Source organism: Mastigoproctus giganteus, chromosome 11, assembly GCF_048544385.1.
Source record: "Mastigoproctus giganteus isolate SK-2022 chromosome 11, ASM4854438v1, whole genome shotgun sequence".
In the NCBI taxonomy this organism is placed as follows: domain Eukaryota; kingdom Metazoa; phylum Arthropoda; class Arachnida; order Uropygi; family Thelyphonidae; genus Mastigoproctus; species Mastigoproctus giganteus.
The window spans coordinates 17,509,048-17,522,002 of NC_143585.1; the positions used below are offsets into that span (position 1 = coordinate 17,509,048).

General features: G+C 39.4%; 1 protein-coding gene across 5 annotated transcripts in view; it reads left to right on the forward strand.

Moving 5' to 3' along the window:
- LOC150077751 (cell adhesion molecule Dscam1-like) overlaps positions 1-12,955 on the forward strand; it is a 351,950-nt gene that overhangs the window by 212,387 nt on the left and 126,608 nt on the right. For all 5 annotated transcript variants that reach the window (XM_090385498.1, XM_090385494.1, XM_090385495.1 and 2 more), the window contains exon 12: positions 6,054-6,227. In XM_090385498.1, coding sequence (XP_090241624.1) covers positions 6,054-6,227 — 174 coding nt within the window. The remainder of the gene's footprint in view (positions 1-6,053; positions 6,228-12,955) is intronic.

The window sequence follows — 12,955 nt, forward strand, 5'->3', positions numbered from 1 at the left end:
CATTTGCATCCATATATCATCAAGTTCCATATGAGCCAGAATTCATAAAGCAAAGAATATTCATTGTTGCTGATCACAAGACTTTAGTTCTTGCACTATGTGAATCTTATACGGGAACCAGCATAAAATTATTCGAAGCACTTTACATACAGTAGACCAAGGAAGGTTCAGGTCTCTTGACACACCTCTGGCAGACACTACTGACCGGTAGTGTTTCACATTGTGACCATTGCAACTGCCATTTCATCCACTACCTCCATTCCGATACATGGTCATCCCCTGCCTGGAATTACACCTAACTCTCCGGTCACTTCAAATTTCTTTATTAGTTTTTGAAGCCCCACTGACGTCAAAGGTCCTTTACAGAAACTAAGTTTCTGATATTCACATAGTGTTGCATTAGCATTACTATTATTCTGATAGAACAGATTTACCACAGAGTTTTACTAAAAGAGCACGTTCCTTTTTTGTAAGAGACATAATGGTTATTGACAGTGGCATTGGCCTTTCTGCTTTTATCTAATGGGATGTCATTTGCATAAGCAGCATGTCTTGAAGTAAATTACAACTTTTACATATGTGCAGTGCCATTTTTCCCCTCGTGGCAGAAATTTGAACTATTTTTTTTTCTTCTACAAATCTCTTCCCCATACACTAAATGACATACCCACCGATTTTCACAGTGCTAACTCTAACCATTTTCCTGAATAGGGAAACTTATTTTATAACTACCCTGTATATATAATACATATGCATTTTCTATTTATTACTGTTCTCATACTCTATGGTTGTAGATATCCAAAATGGCTTTTTTTTTTAAATAAATAAATAGGTAATTGATACATTTCAATTTTTTTTTCATTTATTGAGTAAAGCGGCCCCTAGCCAAAAAAATCTGGCAAATCCACCATACATATATTATTACTAACTATATGGTGCAAGGAAGCCTGGCCGACTGGGCTAGCTGGGTGGGTAAAGCGCCTGCCTGGCAAACCAAAGGTCACGGGTTCAAATCCCACCTCGGGCTTGGATCAAAGTACTGCAAAAAAATTGGGAGGTGCATTATGGCCACAGAAGCTGATGCGCCAATAACTATCAAAAAAAAAAAAAGAGGAAGCCTGAGACTTATGCTGCACCAGCTAAGAAAAAATTCCCGAGTTACCCTGAGAGAGAGAGAGAGAGAGAGAGAGAGAGAGAGAGAGAGAGAGAGAGAGAGAGAGAGAGAGAGAGAGAGTCAAAAGGGAATCACTAAGAAGGAGAAAAATGATGATATCCAGCTCAGGACCCTGGGTGTGCCAAGCCCATGCTCACCAGATGTGAGCCCCTGGGGTTAAATATAAAAATAGTATAGTACAGTATACTATTATAGTACAGCATAGTATAGTTAATACAATTATTAACAATACAAATTTCACATTCATGTTACAAATCAACTATACTGTATCAACTATACAAATCAGCTACAGCACAACAACCTGGCAAGTAGCTAGAGCAGAAACCGATGAAGAGACACTGTCCACAGATGAGCACAAGCATCACATCCTAGAGACTGATCATTGCCGGTATTCTCCAAAAGATAGAGTTCAACGAACAGCCATCTACCAGCAGTCAGAAAGCTCAACAGAAGTTACTCATATTAACCAACAAAACCAAGCTAGAAGAAGGTGTTATTGCAGGATCAAATCTAAGAAAAATAACAACTAAGGCTTTTTGCCAACTGCATTGGCAGGAGCAAAAGTCTACACCCACCCATTAATAAAACAGAGCACCAACATCCTGTTGGTTCTCTGTCTGAAATTGCTTCCTAGACTTATTAACCTGTTTTTTCAATAGAGTAAACTGAGGTGTCCACCACTTAACTGGTCTATGTTTTACCTATTTCTATTTCATAGCAGCTACACATGCCACATAGATAAGTTTTTGTAAAAATCCCACAGAGTTCTCTGTTTGCATGCTTAACAGAAAAGTGCTGTAATTGATTCAAGCCAACACTGTTTTCCCTATGTGTATTTATTTCATAATATATCGCACGATGATCACTCAATGCCCAGTCAGATTTGACTCTCCATCCACAGACAAATCTAGCACCAATTGAGTTTGTAAGAGTTACATCTATGTTTTATTACTGTCCAAAAGGTGGACTCCTCCCCAGGTTGATTGTGAACCATAAGCTTCTGCTTCTCTATCATATCATCTAAAGCCTTCCCTCTATCATCAGTAGTGACACTGAACCAAAGTGAACTCTTGACATTAGAATCAATTGCAAACAATACAGGCAAATCTCCTAGCTTATCAAGAACACTATCCATATAAACTAAATATGGCCGAATGTCAGAGTTGTATTTAAAACATATTGAAACAAATACAAATGCACCAACAGTAGACTGAATGTTAACACAAACCACATGACTGCTATATAAGGATTCAATTTGTGTTAATACTAAATCAGGATTAAAAACAATTATTGCAGCTCTCACTTCTGGACAAGGATTATATATGACCCTACAGGAAAGGAGATAACCAACTATCTTATCATTCACATAATAAGGTTCTTTGATGCAAGCAAGATTGATATTTTCTCGTTGACGTACAATTTTTATTTCATCTGCAACAGATCGAGAATGCTGCACATTCAGCTGCATTATTTTCAAACCTTTAAACAAACTTATATTGTGAGTGTACTGATTTGAGTTACAGTAATTTGGACTGTTGGCCATAGTTACAAAAGGAATCAGCTGTACGCAGTTTAATTAGTTTAAGTACTCTTTGATATTCTGGAAATTTTTTGTCATGAACAGAATGGTCTCCTACATGATTTCTAGCAATACAGTTCGAACACGCAGCCTCTTTGTTAATGTCTGTAATTTTTATATGTATGGCCTTTCCCAGCATAATGGCTGCATAAAGGATCTTGTCGTCTACATGTTTTGGTAGTATGCCCAAAACCCTGACAATTGCAACATACAGTCACAAGATAAAAATCGTTTAACCAGTATGACATCAGTCCAACAAACAAGCACTGCTGTTGCATTAAAAGCATTCCAATTCTTTGTGAAACCTCCAAAATGTAGTTTTGGAGTCCACTAGCGTAACTACCCTTTTTCGGACCCAAAGGCAAAGAACATGTTTGGGCCCCTACTTAATTAATGAAAATTGCAAAAACAGGAGACAGCCAAAGATGCCAGGCCCCTAAAGGACCAGGGCCCAGAGGCAGGCCTTGCCTGCCTGCATGGTAGCTATGCCACTGCCGGAATCACTCCTGTTTCTACTTATGAAGCGAACAGTGACCTCAGCAACCATATCCTCTTTTGCCAATCCCAAATGCAAAAGATTTTTCTCATACATGTCACATAGATCATCCTTCTGAACTTCCTTACTTACATCATACACAGTTAACTTCATTCTAGGTCTTTTGGGAAATCCAAAAGCTAATCAAAGCCGTGTCAATAGTTCACACTTTTTTATTTCTACTACATCCTTTTTAGTTTGTGTTTCTAAAACAATGCCACGATCAAATGCTTTTCTTACCTTCCATATCCTGGCCCCTTTCAATGAGTTTCTCATTTCCTTATCTACAGCAATTCGGACATCTTTTCTACTTTCCAGTACAGAGTCATCATTAGCTTGAATTAATAAAACATGCTCATCATCATATGATCTAGCCACTTCATCATCTGAGGAACTCACTTTCAAGCCAACGTCCTTTGCAACAGAAGTCACATCACTCTTAACTACATCACTATAAAGTTCCAGATTTTATCGGTTATCTGTATCTTGCCTATAATTCTGAGTGGATTCATGCATACATTGTATCCGTTCCTTAAATTTCTCATTCTGTATTACAAGTTCCAAAACCATGGCTTCAAGAAGTTCCCATCTAGACAGTATCCCTCTGATTGAACTCCGATTGATAACACTCTCCTTGGAAAAAAGGAAATCTTCCAAATCCTTGCGTAATTTAAATGTTATTTCTGTACAGCTATGAGTATTATCTCCTCCGAAATTGCCATCTGCATGAGGCAGTTTCTCTCCCCAGAAGAAGTCGTGTTTTTGGACAAGTTTTCGTTCCTAATTTCTTTTGAACTCAGTGACAAGATACTCATTTCAGTGTTGTTCCCTATCTCGATTTTAGCTGAAGAATTTTCATTTTTCTCAGCCAAATCCAAATCACTCTGAACATTTTCTTAACTTTACATAATTCCATATCCCAATCATTTTTAGGCGCATTGATCTTGACTTTCCTCTTATTATTTTGTCTTAAAACAGGAAACCTACTGCACGATAAACACAGTGATCCAACTGAACTTTCTTCCCCACCATAGCATATCCACCTTTGAAAACATGTTTTGATGGAATATTCAGGTCTACGTGGTGCCAAAAGTGCAATGTCCTTATCATCCCTATTATCCTCCATATCCAATTCTGCTAACATGATAGCGTTACCCAAGAGAACCTCCTTCCATTCCAACATCTTCTCACCTATACCTTCAGAGATAGAGGCCTCAGAAGATTCTTTGCTTTGACTCAGTGACAATTTACCTTGAGATATTCTTGTATTCTGGAATTCTAGCTTATGCAAAGAATTTCGATTCTTCTTTAATTTACGTTTGAAATTTGCAGACTTAGTGGTCTCTCTACCAACGGTGAGATTAGACTCCTTAGCACTACTTTCAAGATTCATAGAACCTGCAACCTCATTCAATTCAATGCCACAATTTTTTTCACATGTGAGATCAACCCTGTGTGTATCTGACTCCATTTGATAAACAGTTTTTTTTTTTTTTTTTTTATGAGGACACTAATAACCATATAGGGGTGCTACCAGCCTTCTTCCGTCATTAACAATGGCTTTATAGACCTTTACTATATAAATCTAAAATTCTTTAAAATTATATATCTTTTCCACTAAGAAGATATTTTGTTCCAACTTAGATGAAACTAATCAGCCAGATATACCCTTCCACCTATTTGAAGTCCCCTTCATCCATACCTTGCAGATTTAGGTAATTGATACAATAAACTGCTGTATTTGTATAATAATTCAAACAAAATAAACAATATCTAAACTGTAGAAATAGCAAGAACTGTACTGGAAATAGCTGGCAAAAATCTTAATAGCACAATAACATATAGCCTGACCTTTTCATACAAATCCAAAGGACACAATAATGTCATGAAATTTTTAAATATTACTAATCCACTAATTCAGCTATTACTCAAATCAGATAAGCCACTAATCTTGAAGCAATTAATGCACACTAGATATTTTGCCTTTTTTTCCCCACAAAGCTGAAGGCAAAAAATAAAGTAATGTTAGTGATGGTTCTGACAGACCATTTTCATGTGTAATTGTGACAAAACAATAGAAAGATAGTTTGAACCATTAATCTTGAACTAGTGAGCCATAATAACATGCCATGGATATTTCAATGTGGGATCTGTCAGACCAGATGCAAATGAGGAGTTTGTGTCCTATTAATTAATTTATATTATTATGTAATGTAATGATATTACTGTGAGTTAGCAAAAGCCTCAGTTGTGTACTTAGCAAAAAGCAAATATTAAATGTTCAATCTTATACAGTTTAAAGCTGGTCACCAAGAGTTGCCTCAGTGCACTTCAAAAGAACATATTGTTTCCTAAAGGGATAAATATCATTTTGCTATTTATTTGAAATGCATGCCATTATTACCTGGATGGCCTTAGGAAGCAGTTCTTTTTATTTGAAGTGCAGGCTGCGATAGTTCTTGACCTGCTACACAATATGAGATTGACCCATTTTATAGCATACTTTCTTTGCTACTTGCAAAACTGAGATTTTTGCCAAAATGTGTACAGTAATGTTTAATAGCTTTCTTATGCCTGAAGCTTACTTTCTAAATGAACTAAGTTGTAGTATAATTATTATACACATGTATAATGCAAGTTCATATTGCAAGTTTTTATTTATTTTGGATCAAAATAATATCACTACTATACTATTTAATATTTTTAATAAACAGATATATGAAAGTATAATACATGATTTTACTAAAGTTTCTCCTTGGACTTAGGAAGACAGCCAGAAGATTTTCAGGGAATCCATTCAAGTTATCGTAGAAAGGTGTATGATAATGGAACATTATTACTTGTAGAAGCCGAGATTGCTGATGGTGGCTATTACCTTTGCCAAGCAACCAATGGCATTGGTGCTGGATTGAGCAAGGTTGTTTTTCTTACTGTACATAGTAAGTACCAGTGCACTTTTTTTTTTCTATAAAATTATAACTTGAATAATATTTGATCCATGGGCATTGCTAAGAGGTGTGGACTGTCAAGTACAAGTTGACACCCACCCAAAGAATAATATTTAAAGTGCAAGTCCTATAGCTGTGAGTGATGATTCATTTTATTGTTTTATCCTGCTCATTTCCTTTCTCTCATGAAAAAATTTTCTAATGTTGCCCATAATTTAATAATTTAATCATATATTTCTATATTTTTGTGCATGAACAAATGGATTGTTGCTTTTCCTTGACTGTGATTTTATTTTGGTACATTCATTTTTTACAGAAACTCAATACAATCTTTATCCAAGACATTATTAGTTAAAAATATGTCACAGTGATGTCTTTTTTTGTCTATACCTAAAATGATTTCCATTTTTGTTTATTTGATAGGGCTTTTTGTTTTTTTTGAAAACAAACAATTTTTTTATATAACAGATATATAGCCTAATATAGTGATAAAATTATAACAATGTTTTAGAACTATAGAGATAGAGTAAATAACAAATAATTCAAACAAGTTATTAATTTTGTGTATCTAAGAATAATCTTTATTAAAGATGGAAGATTAGGAATGGAAATAAACAACAGAATAAGTAAAGCTGGAAGAGTAGGAAGCCAATTAAAAAAATTCATTTTGAATTTAAAAAAAAAATCAAAAATGGATTGTTCATAACAGATTATGAACAGTCTATTACAGGATGACATACAAAAATAAATTATTATTTTAAATTATTTTTGAACATTTTAAAAAGAAGCAAGTGTTTTTTTTTTTTTTTTTTTTTTTGTATGGTATGTCTGCTAATTGACAAATAAGCACACCTACTGAAGGGTTAAATGAAAACAGATTCATTTGAAATAAAAGAGAAATTAGCAAATAGACAAAATTAGGCAATTGTAAGTAATTATACCCAACTACTGTAAACTTTCCAGTGTCTCAAAGTAGCATTTTTTTGATGAGAATTGATCAGGACCCATTACTTTGCATGGTAATTAAACTTCTTAAACTTATGTAGAAAAATTTTAGTTTAGGCTTCACTGACTTTCACTATGGATTTATTAAGAAATTATGAGTCTGAAGAAAAGGTGTCTGATTTGCATGTTGTTTCTGTGATTTAGAGTGCATAATTTGCGATCACAAAATTTTAATTTATTTGAGTGAGAATGTGGCATATAGCATTAGCATTAATAGAGGCATTTGATGCAAGAAAGCAAGCTTATGCAGCATCAGCCAAAAAAAAAAAAAAAAAACCACTTCCACTTCACCCCTCTGTTCGTTCGAAATACCTGTCCAGCTGAGCCTTAAACTTATTTAGGCTATCAACTTCCACGACAAGGGATGGAAGTCTGTTCCACCAACCAACCACTCGCTGGCTAAAGGCAAATTTCCGCACGCCTATCCTACATCTGTCTTTCCTCAATTTGAATTTATGCCCTCTCTGGTGATTATTCTGAGCGAGAGGAAGAATCCCATCAGCATTGAGCATGCTCAAACCATTCAATGCTTTATACACCTCTATAAGATCACCTCGCTGGTGCCTAGTCTCCAGACACTGTAATTTGCAAAACTTAAGCCTTTCTTCGTAAGAGCACCCCTTTGTTCCATTCACTAATCTTGTTGCCCTTCTCTGTACTCGTTCCAGCAACTCTACATCTTTCTTGAAATGAGGCCTCCAGACCTGTACACAGTACTCTAGGTGTGGCCTGACCATTGCCTTATACAAGGGAATAATCACTTCCCTATCCCTGCTAGAAAAATTCCTTATCATTGACAATACACCATGAGCTACTCTTGCAGCCCATCTGCACTGGTCAGAGAACTTCATATCTGCCTGCACAACCACCCCCAGGTCCCTTTCATTCTCTACCACTGTCAGCGTAGTACCACAGAGTTGATACATTGCTCTGGGGTTGCTGTTTCCCATGTGCAGTACTTTACATTTGTCAATGTCAAACTTCACCTGCCACCCCCCAGCCCATCTGCCCAACCCTTCCAGACCCTGCCGCAGCAGCAGTAGTGTCCCCGACAACCCTGCCCACCCCTGTATCGTCTGCAAACTTCAACACTAAGCCCGACATACCATCATCAATATCATTTATGAATACAGAAAACAACTAATAACATTAGTCCACGATGAGCAGTGTCCACCGACCACCACTCTCCGCCTTCTCCCCCTCAGCCACCCCTTTATCCACAGCAGCAATTTGCCTCCAATGTCACACTGCTCCAATTTGTGCAGCAGCCCTCCTTGCGCAACAGTATCAAAAGCCTCTCCAAGATGCAAGTACATAATATCAAAGTTATACCCTGCATCCAGCTCCCCTGCAACCGCACCATAGTATCTAATCAAACTGGTCAGGCAAGACTTCCCCCCAACAAAACCATGCCGTGTCCGAGCCATAACTGAAGTCCTGTCCAAATGATCCCGCAGTGCCTCTTTAACCAGTGCCTCCATTAATTTTCCCGGAACAGAAGCTAAACCCACAGGTCTATAATTGCTCGCGCCAGCCCCCGATCCTCCTTTGCGAATTGGGACCACATCCGCACATCTCCAGTCCGCGGGTACCTCCCCCGAGTCCAAGGAAGCTCCCACAACTATGGCCAAGGGCCCGCTTACGACCTCTGCTGCCTCCCTCAATACAACTGGATAGATCCCATCCGCCCCGGGTGCCCTTCCCGTGCCCATCCTCAACAATTTCTCCTCCACTCCACTCTCAGTTATTACAAGATTCTCTAGCTTACTGCTAGAGTTGAATACACCTCTGGCTTTCCCCTTGCTAAATAACTCCTCATGTGTGAATGTCGATGCAAAACATTCATTCAGTTTGTTAGCTACCCAAGCAGGATCAGCAACAATTGACCCATCGACACCAAGTGGACCAATCTGATTCATCCCCTCCCTTCCAGAACCTACACAAGTAAAGAACTCTTTGGTGTTTTTCTCTGCATCCCCCGCCAAAGACGTCCCGCAATCTACCTGCGCCTGCCCAACCTCCTCCATAACCTGGTCACAGATCAACCGGCATCTATCACAGGCCTCTGTGTCATGTGTTAATTTGTATGTAACCCATGCATGTTTCCTCTCCGCCACATGCCTCATCAGTTCATCCGACATCCATTCAGGCCCAAACCTTGAACAATATTTCCCAGTTGGTATGTAAAGCCTAGCAGCCTCCAAGACAAGTTCCTTGAATGCCTCCCACTCCGCACTTGCTGCCGGCAACATCATCAGTTGGTCCCACTGTACAGAACTCAAACACTGTCCCAGTCCATCGCAGTCGCCCTTATGAAAGCAACAACCCGTCCCTTCATCCCTAATGGCAGCTACCTCTTTGAGCAAATCCCACCCCAGCACACTGCGATCACTGCCACCCAGTGGCTCATCCATCTGCAGACTCCCAACGCACGAAGAATCACTGCTGATAACCAAATCAAGAGCACTCCTCCCTCTAGCTGCCTCCCGAACACGCTGATGCAGAAAACAATCATCCAACAAATCCACAAAAGCCCCGCTAGTCCTTGAGTGACCAGCCCCCAAACTCCAGTCAACATCCGGGAAACTAAAATCCCCCATTACAAGAGTCTCTGATTCACTGGCCCACTCCGCCTCCCTGTACAGTTTCTTATTATACTCATCAGAGTCACCAGGCCTACAGCACACTCCCACTCTCAATCCTGACCCCTAACGCCTATGCCACACCAAACCGACCCGACACCGCAACGTCCAGCAATGTCCACTGGCTTCACCTCCCTGGATCCCATGTATTTCCCAACCAACAGCATAACCCCTCCCCCCCTCCACCCAGTCTATCCCCCCTGTAGACGCTGCACTCCCCAAACTCCAGCTCTGCACTCCCCACATCTGTGCGACACCAAGTCTCTGACATCCCAACAACATCCGCCCTTGATGCCCCGAGCAACACCTCAAATTCATCAAACCCACCCACAAAACTCCCAGCACTGGCGCACACGCAAGCACACACACACCCATTTCCACTCCTAGCCACCCCAACACAACTCATGTGGCGCCTCCGTAGCCAGGTGGGAAGGAGCAACAGTGCATAGCACAGGCTTCTTGATTAGACCGGGGTTCGAGCCCGTCGCCACCAAATACGGAGGATGTGGAAAGGTCAGGGAATGACCACCGCATATCCCGGAGCAATATGGCCTTAGTTGCTAATGCTCCTAAAAACCAAATAACTAACTAACTAACTAACAACTCATGTGTTCACCTGTACCGCAATGACCCCCAGCAGTCTCTGAAATATCCTGCATCTTGTTTTTCAGGCTTCTGCTCATTCCAATAGAAGCAGTGCAAGAACCCCCCCACCTCTGCCAGCGGCCACTGTCAATCCATTCGTCTCTGTCTCCCCCCAAGCTAGCAGCCCCCCAACCCACCCAACACCGCCTCGACCGCATCAGCAAACACTCCTGCACCCCTCCCACCCAAGTGTATCCCATCTCTGTAGAAGCAATCTCTCCTGCTAACAAGCACAGTCCAGGCCTAAAAAAACTCTACCCCCCGAGCCTCGCACAACCTTTCCAGGGCCGAACTGATCGACAAGGCTCCCATCACACACTTCCCCCCATCGCGCCTGGGCAGAACCGCAGACACCCTCAAATTCAACCCTATTTCACGGCTTTTTTTCCACAGTGATTTCTCCCATCTCCGCGTATGTTCTCTGTATCGGACAAGCCAGAGATTTAAAAGTGTGTGGGATATGTACTGTGTAGTTTGTTGTGCCCATTGTTCATCCGGCCTGTTAGCCGCCGGGCCCCTAGTGAGACTCGATGTTACCAATACCCGCCACAGGGAGGCCGGCCGGGTGTTACCAATATTTGTACTCTGGCTGGTCTTGCCACTTACTTTCCTGGGATTTCAGTGGCTAGGACCAAAAAAAAAATAAAATAAATAAAATAAAATAAAAAATAATTATAATAAATAAATAAATCGAGGTTGATATTAGTGATACTTAGCAAGTTAGTATTAATAGTATGTGACGTGGGGCTGTGCGGTGAAAGTGAGTTTTAAAAACCAAATAGGTTCGGGCAAGAATTTTGATGTTCTCTTTTGATTTTGAAATGTAGGGCTAAACGCTGTGCAAGACAAAAGTTTGGGGGAAGGATGAAGACTGGGGGGAAGAAGTTGGAAATAAGGGGCCGACAGAGTAGATAGCCCCTGCAGGTAGTGAGGCATGCCCATGCCCCACCAGAGTGAGAAAATTGGGGAGGCAAGGAGAGGCAACCCTCTCCTCCCCAGGAGTTTGGAAAGAAAGATCCGCTCAAGAGAGTGCGGATTTGGGTCGCCAATAGGCTGTTCCGGCGGTAGAGTATACAAAAGATAGTGAGAAAGCCATAAGATAGTTGGCCAATTGGATGTGGAAGTTTTCTACCAATCAGTGCAAAAAATGACAATCTCCTGACAGGTGGCTGAGTGACATTTGGTAAAAGAAAACTGCCGCATTGCTCCCGGTCCCAAGCCAAACTGTTATGAGATCTGAGTAATGTTTTTCAAAAAACATGGTATGTGAAATATTCCTAGGCTCAAAATAATACACATTTTAATGAACTTTAAATCTTGCTATATGATTAAAGTTAATGATTAAATATGTAAGAAACAAACAAAAATTATGCAATGGAAGTTTAAAAGCATTTATTACATTGTAAAATGTAATGATGGGCATAGTTGAAAGGTTATAATTGAATAATCAATTATGGTCTCTAAATACATATAGAATGAACAGTAATCAATGCATATTTATTATATGATTTTTTAGCAGCCAAACCTCTTTAGTTCTAACACAATCACTGATGTAGAATGAAAGTGAAAGCTGCACTGAAGGAAGAATAAAATTTGCATTAACATAAGTCTAGTAGCTATTTTAATTTTTAAAGAATTTGCAATATCAGAAGTTTATGAGTCATGGATTCTTATAAATGCCCAGTCAATTAATAGGTTCTGAAAATTGTGTACTGTATTTATTTTCACTCTTTTATCTTTATTTATTTTCACTATATTCACCTTTCTCACTTTTATAAATTTTAATTAACTGAATAATATGCATTTTATGTAGCAAAAGGGAAAAAAAATACAGCAAAACAAATTAAATTGCTATTCCATTTATCAAATGTGCTGTTTAATGAAACCAGCATATTTCTTCAGGTAACTTTTCTTTTCATGCTATCATAATGAAAGCTGAATCCTGTGATAATCTGGGTTATGTTATGCCCTGTATGTGTATACTGATTTTTTTGGGGGCTAATTTTCAAAATTACTTCTGTACAACTGTGAGATACTGATATGGCACATGTTGGTTTAGCCCTGATACAAAGTTCCAATTCATCTCATAGACGTTGTGTAGGGTTCAGACCAGGACTCTGTGCTGGTAGTATGGCATATGACATTATCTTGTTGAAACAGACATGGTCTGTACCAAAGAACAGCTATATTGTATGGAGCAGCATGCTGTGTATAGTGTAGCAGTTGCCCGAACTGTTGAGGGGCATAAGGTCTTAACCAAACAATAAGAAACAGCACCACACCATACACTACCTCCTCTGAATTTCTTTGTTAACACAATGCACTCTGGCAGCAGATCTTTTCCAAGCATCAGCCATTCCTACAACTTCCCATTTGATCAGATGGTTGATTGGTTGGTTGTTTAAGGATTTTCTTGGCACATTATAG